Genomic DNA, 22,334 nt, shown 5'->3' with positions numbered 1-22,334 from the left:
TGGCCGCTGACTCTCACATGAACTCAGGAAACTGATCTGATCTCTTGATACATGCACTTTAAAGAAAGCAGAGGCTGAGGCAAGAATGTTGGGGATGGATCACGATGGCTCAATATAGATATAGAAAAACACAATTTATGTTTCAAAGCTTCAATATAGCATCCGTTGTGACCTCAGCCTACAAGAATCTGTCTATATCCTTATACCTCAAATGTAAAACTACTTCAAAGCCCTTCATTCAACAACAAAAACTTGAGTCCCGAACTGGCTATGGTTCGGTTAGACTACTATAGATCAATCAGTCCATCAAACAAGCCTGGTCTGACGAGACCCGAGCAGCTCCATCTATTCTTCATCACAGAAACCAACCCGAAAGAATTGGCACACATGCTTTAAAATTCTCTTTGGACTCAATCCACCCTATTTCAGACAATAAAGGTGACATCTGCGGCACTCGGAGTTATTTTAAACACGAAAAGTCAGCCAGCAGACGCTTTGGTGCCCAGACTATCTAATTATAAGCATGCCAGAACATCCTCATGAGAAAGTGGCACCCTTCCAGAGGTTTATGTACAGTTGCTTTCAGAGGTGTCAGGGTGAAAAGCTGTAATTTTGGGGGAAATAGTCTTGTATCTGAGGAAACCACACCAGCGGAGGCTGTTTATGCACGAGGATGTTTGATTGAGCTAATGGGGACGACCACGGGGCTGTAATTTTTATCCTCTGTGAGCTGCTATAAAACCTTCAGCTAACGGAAGGATAACAAAGCGTATTCTTCCCTTTCTGCAACATTTAAGGCCACTAAATCATTCAGAGGGTTTCTGTTGACGACACCGTTACAGCCTCCTCAAGAGGGCGGGAATTGGGTTTGCTCACTGATCTGTGGATTGAAAACATTCTGGCACACCTTGTAATAGACTTCAGTCAAAGTAGATGATGCAGTCAATTGGATGTGAACGAAAATACTGCTATGAAAAGTGGATCACTAAAGGTCGATTTATAGTTCTGCGTAGGACCAACACTGTAGCCTCTACGAAATAAGCTATGTGTCAGCTTTCATTTATACTTCTGCGTCGTTGTTAAAATCAAAGTGCAATTACCAATGCAGATCGCTAGCAGGCATGTAACTGGTGTATAGACGGTTTCATCGGACGCACGTGCGGTCACGCGATTGTGCGTCTGGTCAGAACTTTACTTCCGGTTTCTGTTTGTTTCTTGGTCTGACTAGTTGCTAAACTGGACTCTTGAACAAATACCTCGTCGAAAATAACAAATGTTTTGGTTTCCTACATACTCTACGTGTTGTTTATTTTGCTTGTTATATAAATAAACCCTTTAAAAAGGTTTTGTGGTTATTTATTCTTAGCTGAGTTTACCGAAAGTTACGTGTTGACCACGAAAGCCGCTTGTTTACGTAGTTACTACTGAAACCGTCTATATATAGTATCAAGGCAAAACCAAAGAAGAGGCAGCTTGTTGTGTATATTGTTGGTGAAGCGTCAGCAGTGATGGAGGTAAAAGACAGAGGCTGTTTCTCAATATGAGTTCTTTAGCGATCTTGCGTCCTCGCTCTACGTCATCATTAACCGTGGAAGTTCAATTCCAATTCTCAAGAACGCAAGTACAGAGGATGAATGAAAATACCCGGATGTGTTCTTGATATCAAGGATGCATTAAGTGCAGACTTGCGCGCTGAAATCGTTTTACGCCCCAGAAGTCATTGCGACAAAACAATGGTGGAGGTCAGGTGACCAACAGAAAGATCGCACACATCTCAATTCTCACAAGTGTGTTCTGTGTTCTCGCGACCTTCTGAGTTCGTTCTTCCAAGGTCGCCTAGCAAGACCGATTTCCATGAGAACGCAAGTCCGTTCCCTGCGTTCTTGGAATTGAGAAACAGCCAGAAACTTTGTTGCAGCTTGAGTTACATATTACTCCTCAACTTGGTCCACTTTTGTGTTTACCATCGTGAACGAAAGTGTGTACGAGGAAAGTGATCCGTTTAGAACTGACGCATTGTTACATTTTTGGAGAGGTGTGCATCAGGCTACGCAGAGATATGCACAGCCTGCAGCGTAGCTATGGCGTATGTATATATATATCACGCTTAACAACTTTACAGTAAAAATGGAACTCCAAACAACATGGGTTACGAAAATGCATAAAATAAAAATTTAATCGATACGAAATTATAATCGGTGTAACCTATTTAACTCTTTCCCCGCTATTGACGAGTTATCTCGTCAATTAAGAGAAAACATTTGCATGAAAAAAAACGTGTCCCTGATGAGGTTTTATGTTAATTTGTAATACCGCGATTATCCAATGGATGGCGCACTTTAGCCTGGCTCCGCCCTCCTACATTCTTCCGCTTAATTTTCATTTCGCTTCAGAAGAACGTCTGGAATTGCTGTGTTGAGTTTCGTTTTCTCCGGCAAAAATCTGCAGGTCCAATCAGCGAACAGCGGGGAGTGGCTAAGAACGCAGACGTTGGGGTCGTGCACCAGACTGAGTGAGATACGTCACGACCAAACATTAGCGATTGGTTATGGCAGATTCAGAGTGACTCTGGGCAGATCCAATAGTTTTAAACTTCAACAGAGGACCCGCCTTAACGGAAGTAACGCTTTGCAATGGAGCGTGGCCAGACTCTCTGTACAAATGAAATGAATGTACGAGAGTCTGGTTGCACCAGGCTAGGCGCACTTACCCAATTTATAAAAAAATTGAAGCAAAAAAATTATTTACCAATTTTAAACTCTGTGTATGTTTTGATAATCATTCTGAATCTGATCTTAACAAAATTCCTTCAAAAAAATGCAATTACTTCAACTTTTTACCATTTTTTTTATTTTTTTAGAAAAATGCCCATATTTACATTTATAAGCAGAGAAAAAATATAGATAGAATGAAAGTTTTTTCCCTGTTTTGTTTGAAAGCAGAGAGTCTGTTCTTTCATTTGATATATTTGTATGTTTATATATTTTAAGAAAAAAAATTTACCTGAAAGGCATTTTGAAGTCAAACAGGGTATTATACAGTGGAAAAAACGAAAGTTAGGAATTCCCCACTGGGAATTGATCTTATAGTGAAAAATAAGGTGGTTTGATAAACTGAAATGGAAAGACATTTCAGAGGCGAAGCAAGTCATATTTCGATGAAAGATTACAAAGGCGAGAAATGTGAATTGAGAAAGCAAATTGATTTTTGATTTCATGAACACAATTGTACTTCTGTCACTTATAGCCTTGTTCTCATTCACACCAAATAAAATAAGTCTGTGGTCTACAAAAACCTTGATCAAATTCTGAAGCAGAGCCAGGGTCAGACCTAGTGCCCACATCATTACCAATTAGATATAATTGTTTAAACCCAGCACTTTTAAATCAAATCTAAAAAAACTAAGAAAGTGAAAATAATCCTGAGGTTCAGACACTTTCTGTGTCTACTTCATTTTAATGGCCTCACTTTTCCTGTCCTCCCATTCCACTCTACACTCCTCCTTTCCGATCATTCATCCAATTTAGCTCCCATGCCCCCCACCCAGGTATAGGAGGAGTATCTATCTCTCTCTATGCAGGAGGGCATAATTAATTTTGACAGGCCCTCTGACTGGCATTTGGCATTTTGTGTGGGCACACACCCTGTCAAAAAGCTTTGGAGACAGGAAAATAAGACTTTACAAAGGGCACCTGTTCAAATGAGCAAAATGCAGTATATTAATACATCATAGCAGAGAAGAAACCGGCTGAATTTTATTACACACCTACACTACAAACATCTTAATGAGAGTAAGAAACAATACACTTGGAAATACTTGACAAGAAAACAATCATTTGAGTCAAATCCCAGTGTGCAAACTCTCAGATTGGCTGATATGAATTTCCCGCAGCAGAAATATAGAGAAAACATTTCTGAAAAAGTGCATCAGATGAGTGCACACAGATCCATTAGAAGGAGCCATCACTCACTTTCTTCATTTTTTGCTTTTGATGGAGGGAGTGCGGACGCATCTTGCAGGATGTTGCAGCAGGTTTGAAAAGCTTGTCAGGGCTGACCCAATTCACTACTGTCCATTTCTGTGAGTCTCAGCAGAACTACGCTCAAGGACTGCGTTATACCAGCAACTGCTGTTTTTCAAAGCCCCTTGATGTCCATGTAAAAAAAGCCACACTAAACTGAAGACTGGCAATACAATGAATTTTAAAACTGAAAACGCCACAAATTGGATCTATAATACCCAAGAATAATTCAGTTACACAAAGATAATATTAAAGGTGCATTGTGTAACTTTTAAAAGGATCACTTGACAGAAATGCAATATAATAAACATAACTACATTATTAGTGGTGAAAAAACCTTACATAATGAACTGTATTGTTTTATTACATTAGAATGAGCCATTTTTATCTACATAAAGGGGGGTTCAGTGGATAAGACACACGCCTTTGATGTGAGAGACCTGGGTTTGAATCCACTGTGACACACCCTGTGTCCCTGAGCAAGACACTTAACCCCTGGTTGCTCCAGAGGCGTGCGACCTCTGACATATATAGCAATTGTGAGTTGCTTTGGATAAAAGCGTCAGCTAAATTAATAAATGTAAATGTACATACACCATGGGTTCCCTTACATGGAAGTGGCCATCATGTTTCTACAGTAGCCCTAAATGGACAAACTGTTGTATAGAGCGTTTCATCCCTACGCTGTCCAAGACGACAACATGTTTCTTCCCTACACTGTCCAAGACGACAACATGTTTGTCCTGTGGTGGCTACCATATGCGTTTTGAAATTGAGGGGTGAGCTGTTGGTTGCAATTCACAATCTCACCACTAGATGCACATAAAATTTACACATTCCACCTTTAAGTGTTGCTTAAAAGTATGTAAATTTAGAATGCATAATTGTGTGTTTAGGGCTGCAAGATATATGGAAATTATCTAAAAATCACACACGTGCATGCCGAACAGAGGTTGCGTTAAACAAAAATTTTCCGTCTTTGACAAATTTTTTTGAACAATGATGGAAAAATCTGAAAGCCTTCCGTCATTTTGACAGATTACACTAAGGGTTATTTTTGTATCTTGTAAATGTAATTCCCATCCCTGTCCAGTTTAATGCAGCGCTGCTGAAGTTTAACAGTGTGATAGAAGAGCAGGAGATCAATCTCCAAAACAAAATTAAAACTGCACCAGGAGTCCAAGGTAAAGACCTGAAGTCTTATGACAAGAGTCTGTATCAATACGCCTTGGTGCATTTATAACATACAGTCGAACACATTTGATTTTTAATCGCATCTGTATTTTGTCATTTGTTTTCTTCGTATTTTCCTGTTGAAATGTTGCATGTTTTACCGCCCATGTTGTCAAGCAAAGTGACGTAAAGTGAAAGGGATGCACTCTGTCTGTTTTCTTCACAAATAAAAAAACAGATTTTAACTTATATGCTCATCTTGTCTATCATTAAAATAAGAAATTATGAAGTCTACCAAAACCTCTGATACTGAAATATTTAGTCAGCTCCATTGGATTTGTTAAAGAGCACCTATTTCATTGTTAACCCTTTAACTGGCGCAGCCCTTTTTGAGTGGGGGGTTGGTGAAAAGATGATATACACCTTTAAATTAATATAACTCTGGCATTTTTTTTTTTTTTGGTCTAGAAGCCTAATTTTGGTTTTAATTTTGGTAATTTTTTGGTTTTAAAGAAGACACTTCAACGTTTTTTAGGGAGGTGTCTGGAGGTGAAAATATTTTTTTTTTAAAGCAGTTTACATTTATTTGTAATAAATAAAAATGCAATACAGTATAATTTTTAATACATAAAATTGTCAAATTTTTTGTTTGTGCTGGTTTGCTTTGAGGTTTGCTGCATACTTGTGTCACAAATGAATAAATTACAGTTACTGCATTATTATTACTGCTAAAAGGTTTTGAAATATGAAAACTAAATTCTTAGACCTTTCCAACAATATATAGTTTGTCGTGATAGATTAACATTTACATAGAAAATATTGAAATAAACGTAGGTGTCCCGCTCACGGGACAGCGCCAATTAACGGGTTAAAAAACAACGTTATTTTGTGTATTTGGTATGATACAATGTATTTGCGTGGTTAATGGTTAAAAAACACATTATTTTCCACATACCGTACATCTTTGTAGCTCCAGATTTCAATCTCTTCCTGAAGTGAACTGATTTTGTACAAAACTCGATTTGGAAAGCTCTGTGTCCTTGATTGGCCAGCTAATCTGCACGTTGTGATTGGCCTAAATACCTCTGACGTCAGCTGGAAATGTGACGCTCCTTACCATGTTTGAAAGATTCGCTAACAATGCAATGCAACTTACAGGCTCTGAGTCCAAGCCAGAGGAATTATGATAATGTCGGCCTTTACCACATCACCAAACCCAGGAAGTAAACTGTTACCTACAATCCATGTGTTTGTTGTAGTGCCAGAAAAGAGATTTACGTTGGAGACGATCGTTCACTTTGGGGTATGTACATTTTGAATATTGTTAACATGTGAAGAGTTTCGTTGCAAAATGAGATAACTCAGTTTTTAACATTTTTGTCAAAACATGTTTATTATTATGTTATCATGTTATTATTTTGTTTTATGGTGCTACTTAGCTGAATTTTTTAAGTTATGAAGGTTTAAAACAAAACAAACCAACTGCAGTTGAATTGACATTAATTGGAATGCACAACCAAAAAACAAGATTTAAGAAAAAAAAAACGGAGTTATCTCGTTTTGCAACGAAAATCTTCATGTACTAATACCCACTTACACACCAAAGGAAATTAAAAAACGTGAATTGGACAATAGGTGCTCTTTAATAGTTTGACAACTAACTCTCAATGTTTCTGCTCATTTATTTAACAAACACGGCCCATTATCTTAAAAAATTAAACTTTACCCAGAATCAGGATTATTGTTTGTCAAGTTTAAGTTAAAGCTCTAATTTCAGGCACAAGGTCTTGAGCGATTATAATCACATTCTAATAGAGGTTAAATATCAGAACACACAAGTAGATCTAGGAGTCAGCACAATCCGCTCCTCTCCTCACACTGTCACTATAATACGGTCACACACGTACAGTAATGAGATCGCTCCATAATCGCCCACCACCGGCTGTCAGCCTGATGATTATATGATCCACAGCTCCAGAGAGAGAAAATTACAAACAAATAAATGAATATAAACAACGGCTTACTGACAAGGAACTCCACTTAGAGAGGATGGGAAAAAATCCTGCCGATTTCTTCATGGCTTCTAACCCGCCGGGTTGAGTTTGATCCCTTTGAAATGTTCTGGCACGGCGCTGGGAACCGGGGACCGAGGAAATTCGCCCACATAATAATTTCATTTAATTGGACTGTGCGATAATTTCTGCACATTATGGTGACTGAAATGTGCCGATACTAATTATAAAGGGGGGTGGGGTATTTTCCTGGAATAATGAGGAATTCTCTCAAATAAGAAAGGTAAGGCTCTAATGCGTCCTTTAAATGCTAAAAGTCACAACCAGGTACCGACTGACTCTGGGTCAGATGCCATAGATGAACAGTTAAACTGGAACGTAACAGCTGGCGTACAGCATTATACAGTAAAAGCCATTGGCTACTAGATGTTTGTGAGCTACTGAAAATATAAGACACGACTTCAAGCACCACCTCAGAAGACATTAAGAAGTGTTAAACATTAGTAAACAGGCCTAGCTGTACAAAAGCATGGTCTGTGGTGCGTATATGGCCTGGATGACAGCCAGCATGCATAATTTCCTGATTTCATTCTTCCTATCATTTCTTGTCCTTTCATTATCATTTCTACCTCAGAAAGCTACAGCTAAGACAATAGCCTCTTTCACACAGTAATTCTGGTAAATTACCATGAATTTACCAAAATGAATTTACCAGTAAATACAAAAATGTGCTGTTCACACATGCAGTGTTTCCAGTAAGACATCATTCACACATCAGTATCAAAATACCGGTAAACTCGGAGAGAAAGCGGAAGTTACCTGTGGCGCGCGGCCGGCGAGCTCCGTCCGTGTTGTATTTGTAAACGGCGGGTTATGACTTAATATCCACAGTCCGTATTTTGTTGTTTTCACATCTGTGGCAAACGGTCGCGAAGTTGCTCGTGACCAAACAACATTGCGTTAGGCGGCGTCAAACGGAACCTGCGCGTTTGCACATTAGGCTTCACAGATGGTGTGCTAAGGACGTCGGCAATTTGGCAATTAGATGGTAAGCTGTTTTAAACAACTTTGGTGAAGAAATGTGGATGTTAACTTCAGGTGTGCTCGACTTTTAAGCAACATGTGTGTGGAAACGTCCGTAAACAGTCTGGGGGAAACCGCGTCACCTGTATAAAAAACTTTCTGATTGGCCCGATCTGTCAGCGCGGTCTGACGTCGTCCGTTCTAAATGCCGGTAATGCTATATTTTTCGTTCACACACAGCGCTTACCGGTAAATTACCGTAAATCTTACAACCTGTCTTACTGGTAAATTGGGAGCACTGATTTACCGGAAAGGTTCTGTTCACACATGACATGTTAACTGCAATTTACCAGTAAATTACCAGTAAAGACTGTATGTGTGAAAGGGACTACAGAACAACTGCTCAAACAAACATACCACAAACAAACAATAAATAAATATCAAAAATCAACATGCAAATAAAATTGACCTTTTTGCTTCATCAAATCACAAAACAGTTTACTGTCAACTTTAAGGTCCTGTAGATAATTTACTACAACATCTTAGTCTGGTACAGTTTTTTCTCCTTAACTTTGATGCCTAAAGACAAATTCCTTTTATTTACCTCCCGTAATTGAGCATCCACCCAGAGGTCAGGATCATTTGAAATTGAAACAGCAATAATTGATCTGGCTCTGCTGAGGTCTGGGGGTTGATGGAACTAAACCAATGTATTTATGTGGCACATAATAATGATATATGATTATATTGGACTGGATGTGGCAGGAAAAGAGTGTAAACAGGGACTGTTCTGCCCCCCTCCATTAAAATGTTAACGTGGACAATGAGGTTGATAGTTTATTAACACACATCAATGGACAGAAGACCAGCTAAGGGCGGAGAGCAGGAGTGAGTATCATAAAAAGCAGTGAGAAGACGGTCAAGAGGATGAGGAGGAGGGGAGGTTGCGGTATATTTTATGTCCACTATGAGCACCAATGTTGAGTAAGAAAACAAGAATTATATTCCTCAGGGATCAGAGTGAGTCACACACATTTAACTTGCATTTAAGTTTCAGGTAGGACAGTTGCAGACAAGGATTACGAGAAAATAAGATGTCCTTTTAACTTCGGAGAATACTTCACCAAAATATAAACACACTTAAAAGGGACACTTTTTTTGAAAATATGCTGTTTTTCCAGCTCCCCTAGAGTTAAATTTGATTTTTACCGTTTTGGAATCCATTCAGCTGATCTCCGGGTCTGGCGGTACAACTTTTAGCATAGTTTAGCATAATCCACCGAATCTGACTAGACCACTAGCACCGCGCCAAAAATAACCAAAGAGTTTAGATTTTTCCTATTAAAAATTTGATTCTTCTGTAGTTATATCGTGTACCAAGACCGACAGAAAGTTAAAAGTAAAAAGGCCGATATGACTCTCATTCTGGCGTAATGATCAAGGACTTTACTGCCGTAACATGGCTGCAGCAGGCACATATTATGCAACGCCTGAAAATAGTTCCCTTGGTAAATTTCAATAGCAGAGGACTTTTTTCGGTAACTATTTTCGATAATGTTAAATCTCACTGGATTTTCATGAAACTGGATCTTTTAATGAAACATACATATATGACAACCAATTGCGAGATGTGCGACAAACAATGACCTTTCGACGGGATTACATAATACGTAAGTAATAAGTACATATTTTTATTTTTTAGGGGAAAATGATGATCATTTCGCCAGATAAGACACGTATGCCTAGTTTGGGATTGTTTAAAGCCCTTTTAAGCTGTTTCAATGCAAATTTAAACTACATTGAAACTGTGAACTGCTAGGGTCCAATAAAGTCTATAGAAATGAGAAAAATCGTGGCATGTTTTCCTCAAAAAACTTAATTTCTTCTGGGCTGAACAAAGAAAGACATAAACATTTCGGATGACATGGGGGTGAGTAAATCTGGAGTGGAATATTCCTGTAAGGCATTTACTAATGTTTACTTACACAACCTTATCGTAAAGTGCTACTGTACTGTACTTCTTAAAAAGCACAAAAACAGAATTATCAAAAATATCAAGCAAATAGCTTGAGAACATCAAAACTGAGATGACACACTTCATGTCGTCATGTCAACATATGTGGTCTATTGAATCTCACATATGAATTTATGCAATGCACCCCAACCAACACCCTCAATTTTTCTCTCTAAATGACTTTCCCCTCCACTTGGATCCTGCACTTTTCTCTCTGTAGCTCTACATTGTTTCTGGCAATAAAGACATTTGACGTGTGAGCCTCTTCACCGCCCACCCTCCCGATCTTCCTCGCTCCCTCTGTTTCCGCGGTTACCAGCCGTTCTGTTTGGTTATGCAATGCACGCCGCTCTCAGGCTCTGAGATGGGACCTATAACCACACGGCTGCCATCGGCTACGGACAGAAAACGGCAGGGTGGAGAGCTCGCCGCCGCAGGTCGCCGATCTCCAGAACGTAGCCAGCCTCGGACCGGAGGCATTTGCATGCATCTGTAGCTCTTCGGCACCCGCGGAGAAAAAAGGAGGGCAAGAAGGAAAAGGCGAGAGAAGGTGACGGTGAGTGTTTGTTACAAACGCTGACCTGCCTCGCTTTCAAATGCTAAGAGGGTCGAGATAGACAAGAGTCACGGGAGAGAACAAGAGTGTGTGACAGCAAGAGCATATGGGGGAGAGAGAAAGAGGGAGGGGACGAGAAAAGGAGGGGAGAGTGATTTTCAAAAAGGGGTCTGGTAAATGGATGGAGAGAGAAAGAGGGAGAACGAGAAAGAGGATTTCTCCAAGCCCCATTAATGAAAGGTGTGAGATGTTCAAGCAGAGAATTAAAAAATAAACGGTTAAAATAGTTAAAAAGAAAATACGAACTGAATAAACATGGAACAAAAGGAAAGATTTTTAGACACTGGTGATACATAAAGAAGCTGGAATACTAACACAGAAAGAACGAGAGCAAGCCAGAGGGGGACAGAGAGAGTGAGCGAGAGAAGGAGAGCGAGAGAAGGGGAGCGAGAGAAGGGGAGCGAGAGAAGGGGAGGGACGTTGGGGAATGAGATTGTTGTCTGCGTAACGCACACGGCTCAAGGAGAGGCTGTTGTAGACCTACTCTTTTCTTCATTCTTTATTTCTCTTTCTCTCCCTCCTCGCCTTTCCATTTCTTGTTTCTCCTCCTCACTGTCTCGGGAACGTCAGACGTTTGGCCAGCTGGCCCTCATGTTGCCGCCAGCCCAGATATGCCTCTTCTGTGATGAGACCACAGCATGCTGGATCTTCCCCCAGATCTCACACGCCGTAGGGTAAGACTTCCCTGATTCTACACCTGTGGTGTTTTTGGTGTTCCATCATTTCCCGTCTTCCTTTCTGTCCACGTTTCCATAATTTCATTCTTGATAACATTTTATTGCTGTCTGTCTACCTGCCTTATTGTCTCCACTTCTGTCTGCCATACATTCCTGTCTTGAAGTCCAGCTACATGCTTGGCCCCAGGCTGCCTATAGAGGCTGATGTTGTTGTTGCATCTCACGATCGGAGACATGAATGCTTGTATGCCTGTGCTCCGATGTATGTGGTACCCATGCTAAAATCCCCTTGAAAGCGTGCGTATGCCGAAGGAACACGCACATTGATTGAAAGACAGTGTTTGCGAGAAAGTGGGGGTGAGAAAAGAGAAATCATTTAGTGTGCTCGGCAGAGGCGAACAGCAAGTGAGAAGGTTTAAAACGAACAGTAAATCATCCCGGCTGCCGAGATTCGCCCCGTTGTAGCAGCTCCGCAGGGAAATATCATTTTCTGAGGGGCGAATCTATCACGGTGGGGGGAGACATCCTCTTTTTTGTTCATTACTTCACATACACAGCTGGGCAATCAGCGGAGAGAGGAAACTCATCCCATGTGCTGCGATTTACCTTAGCGTTTAGTCTGTGCTTTGAATGAGAGCGTAAGGGTGGATGGACCAGACACAAGAAAAGAGTCCATCACTTGAGTGTCTCATGTTCAACTCCTGTTTCTCCTCAGATAAGCATCCTGGAGCCAGAGGTGGATGTTAAGAATGGGGACGACCACTGTCAGTATAGAAGACGTTCGGGCGCAAGAGGGTAAAGAGGAGAGAGAGGAGTCCATCTTGGCCCTGCTCGGAATCATTGGCACCTTCCTAAACCTCTTCGTCATTGTGTTTGTTTACATCTACACCACCCTGTGAGGAAAAGGACCACGTGGTAGGGGGCAGGTGTAAGGTGGAGTCAGACAGAGGTATGACAGAGGGGTTGACGTCTCACAGGAAGGAATGTGGAAGATGACACTGGATGGGTAGAGTGACGCTACTCTTGAACTCTGACTTTTAACGCAAAGCAAGAAAGAAGGGCGGAATATATTATTGCAAAACATTCTGATGGACTCCAAGACAGTGGACTTTACATCACAAACAGGCCTCTATGGACAAACACAGAATGATTTTGGATATGACAGATTCATAAGCTTACAGGACATGATGGTGATGGGCCGAGGGACTTTATGTTTCGCCAGTAACGGAAATTACGTCAGGCACTGTCTGGCTTTGATTACAAGGACAGACATGCACAGAAAGATCCAATTAGATTTACACAGGCCAATGGAAAGGCTGCTTTTAAACTGTACAACTCATCCACCAATGGGACGAGCTTTGCAATACAGAGAAAGAATGGAAGAATTTAAGTATGAAATATTTTTGTAATAAAATAAAACGACGACACACAGACATGGCGGATCCGTCAGCAAACATTTGGACCTGTGAACACGATACTCTTTTTCATCACAATCCTTTCCTTTTTCTGACTGGCAGAGGGACGATAAACAGACGAATATCAGTGTGTTTTCTGACTAAAGGTGTTTCTGTGAAAATGAAAAGCTTTTGTATCGACAACCGATTACATATTAGATGTACTGTGTCATAGAAAATCTCATAAATAAAATGATATTCTATTCTATCGACTAGGTTGTTTTCAGACTTACCTGTATGTGTAGTCTTGTGACATGAATGACGTGCGTTGTTTGTTTGGGTATTAGAATATTTATTTGAACATGAATGGGTGCTTGTGGCATTATATCGTATTTGAAAGTGTTGTTTACCTCATTTTTAGAATGACTGGCATTGGACCAACTGGACCGATAATGTTTTTGCTGCTTGCGAACGTCTGCGTGTACGCACATTTCACACGTCTAGGGTTGTAAGCGTATGTGTGTGTACACAGAGCTCAGCAAACCGTAAAAAAGGCAGGTGAAACAAACAGTTGCAGAAGGCTACGAAGACAAAAAGCGAAAAGGGAGGGGGAATGAGGCATGAATGATGGTAACTAGGATTTTCTCCTCTATTCCAGCAGTGATGGAGGTGTTTTTAAGCCCTTCTAGAACGCAGAGGTCAGTTCCTGTCACATGTGAAAGAAGCAGAGAAGGCTGATGGGAGCACCATGCATGAGAATGAGGCTTCAGTATGCATTCTGAACACATCACACACACACACACAAACCTAAACAATATAAATACCCCCATAAGCGTGTGCATGCGATTGATTTTTCGCAAGAAAAGACTGTGTGTTTGCCCTCTATCAGAGTGTGTTGCGATACGTCATGCTAAAATATGTAAAAAAAACAGCCGGCGGAAATGTTAGCAGGGCTTTACGCTTAGTCTCAGGTCTCTCAATAAATTCCAAAGCCACAGGGCACTGCTGTAATAAAGGCCTGTGCTGTAAATCAGCATGTACCTACAGGGTCATGAAACACAAATCCCCACCATGCACCCTTGTTCTATGTAAACTCTCATCAACCATCTGCAGCCTTCGGTGTAAACCCTCTACTCCAGCTTTCAGATCAGTGCAAACCCTCTACTTCAGATCTCAGATAGGTCTAAACTCTCTACTCCAGCTCTTAAAGTAGTGTTACCTAAAGGTCCAAAAAATGTACCTAACCTGAAATGACCAGAATCACTTTTTACCTGAACCCGACGTGCATTTTTTTTACCAGAGACAAATCCGAGAAAATTAAACCCGAGTCCGACCTGAAACGGTGGCATTTTTTTAAACCCGACTGGACCCGAATGTAAACAACACTGATGTGTGGGCAGTCTGCAGCCCCGCACGCACCAGCAAGACAGAAGAAACTCCGGTGGCATCGGAACCAATTTAGTCTGGTGCTCCATTTATTTAACATTGTTATCTGATGAGGACACCAAGGTAACCGCTAAATTGTACATTTTAAAAATAGATTTGCCAGGGGCGTCTCAACGAAAACTAACCTACCGCCAGCCACACGATGTCGTAAGCGCTCTTGGCAAACAGAGGAGGGGTTGGGAAAGGACATTGACGCACACACGCAAGATAGCTCGGGTCATCTCTTATCCATTCTGCAAAAACACATTCATTTTAAATTACCAGAGACCCGCCATTATTTTACCTGGCCCGTGTCCGCGGCAAACATAAAACTTTTAGACCCGAACCCGCTCGGACCTCGGGTTTTCGGATCTAAGTGGACCCATCAATACCTCTAGTGTAAACCCACTACTTCAGCTATGAGATCAGTGTAGACCAGGGTTTCCCAAATCTTACCCAGGAGGGCCGGAGCACTACACACTTTATGTCCAACCCTAATCGAACTTACCCACCTGTGATTTTCTAGTGATCAAGACCTTAATTAGCTTGCTCAGGTGTGTTTGATCAGGGTTGGAACTAAACTCTGCAGTGCTCCGGACCTCCAGGGTATGATTTAGGGAACCCTGGTGTAGATCCTCTACTCCAGCTAGTGCAAACCTTTAACTTCAGTTCTCAGAACAGGTAAACCCTCCACTTCAGCTCTTAAATTAGTGTAAATCCTCTACTTAAGCTCTGAGATCAGTGTAAATTATTTACTTTAGCTTTTATACCAGTGAAAAAGCCTTTACTCTAAGTCTTAGATCAGTGTAAGGGCGCTCTCACATTATTTAAACCAAACCAAACCCCAGCGCGATTGTCCTCCCTCCATACTCCCCCAGATGCACGCACTTACACTGTACTTGTATCGATCAGAGCATGGTGTGCAATAGGCTTTATGCCCAGCTGCACTACTTCCTGAACTTCAGCTAGCTCCTTGTTTCCTGTCTGCCATTATTGGACAAACTGATTAATCCGGGTGTGTCTGATTATTGTTGTTGTGACTACTGAGGTCATGCACACCTGGATTAATCAGTTTGTTTGTGACTACTGAGGTCGGGCACGGCTGGATTAATCAGTTTGTCCGGTAGGGGCAGACAGGAAACAAGGAGCTGGCTGAAGTTCAGGAAGTAGTGCAGCTGGGCATAAAGCCTATTGACGTCCTTCACCTTTTGAATCGGACTCAGGTGCAATTGCCCTCACACCATAGCCTTTTGCGCCTGAGCCCAAGTGAACCTCGCTCCAGCCCACCTCTGCAACCTGGCCAGGGCGCGGTACATAGCAATCACACTAGTCAAACGAACCAGGCTTTGGGGGTCAAACGTACCTGACCACGGTTTGGTTTGGATAGTGTGAGTGCACCCTAAACCCTCTACTCCAGCTCTTAGATCGGTGTAAAGCCTTGATTCCAGCTCTCAAGATTAATGTAAAGCCAATACTCCTACTTTCAGATCAGTGTAAACCAACTATTCCAGCTCTCAGATTAGTGCTCTTCTCTTGAGTTCCCAGTTAAATACAACAACATTTTGATGGACACGGCCTTGTCACACACGTTTAAAGACATAACACACGGCATGATTTAGTTCTTAAAGACATAACACAATAGAAATACACTATGCGTGGTCTTTCATAGTCAATAATCCCCTAGATCACTGAATTACATGTGATGTTTAGAGACATGATGTATACCTGCTTTCTTTGCTTTTCACAGTCAATACAGGCCCAACAGATAAAACCTAGATCAAAAACAGCACATGGCAACCCAAACTGATTTTGCCCATTTCAAAAACAGGTCATTCAGAAATAGAGGGAAAAATTTAATAGGTGGAGGTAGTAAGAAGGTATACTGGAAGGAATGTAGAAGAAAGTGAGAGGTGAGTGCTAATTGTTGTTTAGATACAAAAAAAAAACACCAGAACCTCGCCCTACTTAACTCTTTCCCCGCCAGCGTTTTTTTTTCAAAGTTGCCAGCCAGCGCAATTTTTTAATGATTTTTACAAAAATGTAATGCCTTCCAGAAAATGTTTTTCTTAAAATATATAAACATACAATATATCAAATAAAAGAACAGACCCTCTGCTTTCAAACAAAAAAGTTTCATCCTACCTTCATTTGTTTTCTTTTTATCACCTCTCAAATATGGGAATAGGTTTCTTCAAAAACACTAAATTTAGAGCAAAAATCTAAGATAATTGCATTTTTGTAAAGGACTTTTGATAGAGATCAGATGCAGAGCGATCTTCAAAACTACACGGACATACAGTTGTTTGCCCCAGGGCAATATTTCCGGGTTTTATAAGTTGCGGAAGAGCGCAAGTTGGTGGATAATAGCGGTATTGTGAAAAGCCAGAAACCCTCGTCATTGGCAGGGAGGCCTTAGGTGGTAAAAGAGTTAATGACTAGACCCCATCAGCACTGCATCACAAACGCAAAACAAGCCTTTGAACCAGGGTCCAAAATAAACTGACAAAGTACCGTGTGACAAAACTGGCCACTGAACGTAAACATTGTTATGAATTCAAATTTAATACGCAAAATAAACGCAATAAATATTTTTCATGTAAATAAAAATTAAATAGATAAAAAAAGACAAATTATATTAGGAGGGAATACCTCTTAAATGACAAAGGTATGTGAATATTTAATTTTTTGTTTGTTAGATAGTCTAGTTAGTTTTCTGAGTAAATGAATGCCATAATCATATTTTAATGTTCAAGATATGACCAAATCAAATTATAGGGCAAAATTTTATTTTAATGTTGTGTAAGAAATTGCATACGCTGTAAAATTGTGCAGTATTAAAAGAATGTATTTCATTGTATAAATAACATTAATTTTTAACCCTTTAACTGGCGCAGCCCTTTTTGAGTGGGGGGTTGGTGAAAAGGTGATATACACCTTTAAATTAATATAACTGGCATTTTTTTTGGTCTAGAAGCCTAATTTTGGTTTTAATTTTGGTAATTTTTGGTTTTAAAAAAGACACTTCAACGTTTTTTAGGGAAGTGTCTGGAGGTGAAAATATATATTTTTTTAAAGCAGTTTACATTTATTTGTAATAAATAAAAATGCAATATAGTATAATTTCTAATACATAAAATTGTCAAAAAACTGAGGTTTGTGCTGGTTTGCTTTGAGGTTTGCTGCATACTTGTGTCACAAATGAATAAATTACAGTTACTGCATTATTATTACTGCTAAAAGGTTTTAAAATATGAAAACTACATACTTAGACCTATCCAACAATATAGTTTGTCGTGATAGATTAACATTTACATAGAAAATATTGAAATAAACGTAGGTGTCCTGCTCACAGGACAGCGCCAATTAACGGGTTAATATGCTTTTACACACACACACACACACACACACACACACACACACACACACACACACACACACACACACACACACACACAGTGTCAGTTTTAATTTATTTCCATCTTCATCTTTTCTCTTTTATTAGGCCATAGAAACATAATATTAGATTTTCACAGTTTGCAATTGATTGTTCACGCTACTGTATGATGTGTCAAAATCAAAATCGCATATGTAAAACAAGCAGGTATACGTTTATCAAACTTCAAACATGGCTCATCCAATCAGAAATCAGCAATTACACTGTCCTTGTTATAAGCTTGCAAAGCAAATTTGTTAAATATCTATGTAAATAATCTAGATATTATCATATCATGACCCAGATATTGATATTGCATTGCCAAGTCCCTGCAGATTCCCACCCTACCGCTTGCATAAAGAAACACACACAGAGCTCTTTGCTGTAATCTTGTACTCTTTGTAATCTGCCCCTTGGCTGTTTCTTAATGCTTTTTGGAAGCAGTAGTCCATCTCCGCTAGTCTCTTCTCCCTCCTGTTCATCAGCTAGATGGGGGTTATTAAAGCAGGGGTGAGCCGAGATGTTCATTTCCTGTTTCGCTGCCACACAGACGGACTAAGGATCTCATGGCACAAAGCGTGTACTCTTTTTAACACTGTGTGTGTGCGTCTACCATCGTTTAGTAGCTCAGTTTGTTCTCTTTACATTGACCAAATTAGCTCCCCCTGCAGGCTGTGTGAGATTAGAGACCTGATGTGTGTGTGCCAATGTAGGGATGAAATCTCCAGCTGATATCTGAAGCTAATTACTACACTCATCGTTTTATAGGCGCTTATTTAATTAAGCCGAAGAGAAATAAACACTGACGGCGCACAGAAACCCACACTAAAAACACCATGAGGGAGGCAAACACAACACACGGCCGTGTGGAACTTAAAAGAACAAAGCAATGTTTGTTCATGGCTCATAACAGACAGGACATTATCTTAACTCAGGTAGGCAGATACATAGAATTAACTTTACCTACAGTAGTAGTAACTTCACAACTTTTGCCACGGCAAAAAAAAAAACTTTTTACCATTTAATCCTAACCCTTCATAAAATATCAATATATAAACAAATCAATACAAATACTATTCTACAGTCATCTCAGTCCTGTTGATTCATATTATTATGTATAACTATATTGACACTGCACATCACACACTGACAGCATCATCCAACAGGCATTTAACTTTAAATAACGTTTGAACACAACAACATTTATATATATATTTTGTCATAATTAAGAACCATTTACATAACGATAGCTGCAAAAATATATATTTTTTAAGAAGCAATTTTAAGACGAAAATTGCATTTAAGATGAATTCACATAATTTTATCTAAAATGTTGATGCTGGATAAAATGAACATCAAGGTATTTATTAAACAACCAATAACGTCAACACTGGCCCAAATTTAGAGGTGCCACTATAATGGGAAAATCTGTGTCAATCAACGCAAAATTCTACATTGCAGAACCCAAACAGTTCAAAACAAAGAGAGACAGAGAAAGTGAGAGAGAGAGAGAGAGAGAGAGAGAGAGAGAGACTCAGAAGAGGCAGGGGCTCCACCTGCTGTCTCCATACACACCAAAGCACGAAGTGGCGATTATTGAAACAAATCTTTCACTCCAGCACACATGCATGGACCCAAATAATTATAGATTTATTTTTAACTAGTTCCATTACAACATCAGCAAAACAGTATACTGCCCACAGAGCATATGACCTACGTGACACACACACAGATGTGACAGGCGTGCCTACCTGAGTCGTTGCGTAAATAAGACGACATGGCAGGGATGAGACAGGATTGGCTGAGTAGTTCCTGTAAGACCGATGGCAGCAAGGAGCTGCTTTGACCTCTGACCTCTCCAGTAAGGGTCTCACCGGAACCCACGCAGCCTGATGGGTTTATGTAGCTTGCCAAAACCTAACAGACATATAAAAAACATTGAGGCTTTAGACATCTACATGTGCATGTTAACAGGCCATTATGTATTTATATATTTAGGGGATTTTTTTCTTTTTATTGACACAACCTTATTTTCCAGACTATAAGTCACAGTTTTTTCATAGTTTGCCGAATCCTGGAACTTATGGTCAGGTGCGACTTATACGTCAAAATTATTTCATATGGATCAAGAGAAACCATTCCCGTCTACAGCCACGAGGGTCCGCTCTATGCTGCTCCTGTATTTATGTAATTCAATGGATTCAGTGACGCGGAATGACTTCGGAACCTTTTTAAACTTGATTTGGCTTGTCGTGTTAAAGGGTCTGGCGCTAGCACTTTTACCATAGCTGCAGTTGGTGTAGTGATATTACGCACTGCCCGAAAATACTCTCCTTGGTTACTTTCAATAGCAGGGGACTATTTTCGGGCAGTGCGTAACATCACTGCGCCCGCCGCAGCCACGCCACAGGAGCAAAGTTCTTGATTATTACGCCGGAATAAGAGTATAGTTCCTAGCCATATCTGCCTAGAAAATCGCAACTTAATTTTCCGTCGGTCTTAGAACAGGATGTAACTACAGAAGAGTCAAGTTTTAAATAGGAAAAATTTCGAAACTCTTTGGTTATTTTTTAGCATGATGCTAATGGTCTAATCCAGTGGTTCTCAAACTGGGGGCCGGGGTCCCCAGGGGGGCCGCGAGATGGTGCCAGGGGGGCCCCAGTTTTATGACATTTTATAAAATAAATTAATTTATCATGAATTCTTTGCAATTAAACCAAAAAAAAAAATATAAGACTACTAACCAACAGCACTACTTCGTATCATTTAATATGTTTTGTTTAATCAAAAGTTGAGTTTTAAAACAGTTTCTTGTCATAAATTTTCTTTGGGGGGCCGCGAAGGAATGCGCCATAAAAAAGGGGGGCCGCACGCTGAAAAAGTTTGAGAACCACTGGTCTAATCCGATTCAATGGATTGTGCTAGGCTATGCTAAAAGTGTTAGCGTCAGACACGGAGATCAGATGAATGGATTCCAAGGTAGTGGGATTCAGATGTTTAACTCTAGGGGAGCTGGAAAATGAGCGTATTTTCAAGAGAAGTGGAATGTCCCTTTAATTTAGCCTATTCAGCTTCCCAGGTATGTTCTGTATGCTATTGTGTAATGTGTAAATAACTGTTTATGTTACTTTAACATGCACAGACACCTATTCAGCCTGCTGTTCTGTGCTATTGTTTAGTTGAACAACTTGCCTTTCAGATTAAATGTCTGTTCTTCGGGTTGGATTTTGTGAAATAATTTTCAAAATAAACGCGACGTATAATCCAGCGCAAATTATATATGTTTTTTCCTCTTCAAAACGCATTTTTGACTGATGCGACTTATACTCCGGAGCAACTTCTACTCCGGAAAATACTGTAAAAATTATGTTGAAAAGATAACCAGGGCATAATGCAAGTCGGATTTGCACCACATAAAAAATGTTTATGAAGCATGTGTGCTGTCCACCAAGCCATGGCTTCATATACACACAAAAAACACCTACCTGTAAGAGACAGGTGACATGCTCCTCCTCCAGACGCTGTTTAGTTAGAGCCTGCTCTACATCCCAACCCGATGCTGTAGAGCCTGTCCCAAAACCTGTTCCTTTGGCCCAGTACAGCTGCTGCTCCTCTGTGGTACCCCCAACATGTCCACTGGAGACCTGTGGCTGAATAAAATACATACTCAATCGTGAGCTTCACATAACCATTTAACATTATCAGTCTTCCCTTACTTAATTTACACATAGCAGTGGGGTACCAGATTTTTTTAAGCCAATCAATGAAGAGCTTTTTGACACGTTCGACTGTATCAGAAAATTGAGGAGAGCATTGTACTCCAGTGTTTCCCCTAGGTTTACATCTTGGGGGGGGGGGGGGGGTTGTTTGGGTATGTATATACAGGGGTTAAATTGTGATTTGTTATGTGGGAGCTCTGTGGGGAGGGGTACTTCGAGGGGTAACATGTTTAATCCTGATGACAGCAAAGCCACTGGTGTGTTTCAATGACATTCTGGACCTCTCATAGGATTTGATAAGTTTCAGCTTTAAATCTATGTCAGAGGTTGACCCAAAATATTTTAAAAAGAGCGTCTTAAATGATGCAAGTCTATAAGTTTGACACCCTATATCCATTTGTTGCACATGTCATTATGCACAATTGATCAAACTTTGAAGGAAGTTAAAAGAATCAAGCTCCTTGAATAATTCTAGGCATAAGATGCTACCCCTAAGAAAAGGTACAACACACAGTACTGTATCAACAACATGTCTTAGAAATTAGCCATAGAGATTCCCTATGCTGGTCAGCAGCTAGTAAAACAATCACTATAAGTTTGATTTGTGTAATCAAAATACATTATTTTACTAAACTATACAATGAGTTATATCCAGTGTTATCCAGTTAACATACTGTAATTAGATGAATGACATACATACTTTAGTCTTCTATTAAGTTCTCTCAACGTGGGCACCATTCTTACCTCTCGCTCTCTCTCTCTCTCTCTCTCTCTCTCTCTCTCGCTCTCTCCTTTACAATGTCAAAAGATCCTGCGTGCGCGTTCT

At 40.2% G+C, this 22,334-nt stretch overlaps 1 protein-coding gene and 1 long non-coding RNA gene across 8 annotated transcripts in view; one reads left to right on the top strand and one right to left on the bottom strand.

Moving 5' to 3' along the window:
• birc6 (baculoviral IAP repeat containing 6) overlaps positions 1-22,334 on the bottom strand; it is a 117,248-nt gene that overhangs the window by 28,047 nt on the left and 66,867 nt on the right. For 6 of the 7 annotated variants that reach the window (XM_073869396.1, XM_073869398.1, XM_073869392.1 and 3 more), the window contains exons 64-65: positions 21,275-21,439; positions 19,541-19,706 (exon numbers count right to left, since the gene is read on the bottom strand). In XM_073869396.1, the coding sequence (XP_073725497.1) occupies positions 19,541-19,706; positions 21,275-21,439 (331 nt within the window). The remainder of the gene's footprint in view (positions 1-19,540; positions 19,707-21,274; positions 21,440-22,334) is intronic. The other variant, XM_073869394.1, reaches the window with a different exon arrangement.
• Positions 10,527-13,220, top strand: LOC129418074 (uncharacterized). The gene is made up of 3 exons (XR_008635967.2): positions 10,527-10,800; positions 11,431-11,534; positions 12,253-13,220. It is a non-coding gene; the product is annotated as an uncharacterized lncRNA (long non-coding RNA).

The sequence above is a fragment of the Misgurnus anguillicaudatus genome, chromosome 7, assembly GCF_027580225.2.
Source record: "Misgurnus anguillicaudatus chromosome 7, ASM2758022v2, whole genome shotgun sequence".
Classification (NCBI taxonomy): Eukaryota; Metazoa; Chordata; class Actinopteri; order Cypriniformes; family Cobitidae; genus Misgurnus; species Misgurnus anguillicaudatus.
The sequence above is the reverse complement of the archived record's forward strand: the minus strand, read 5'-3'. Positions and strand labels throughout refer to the sequence as shown.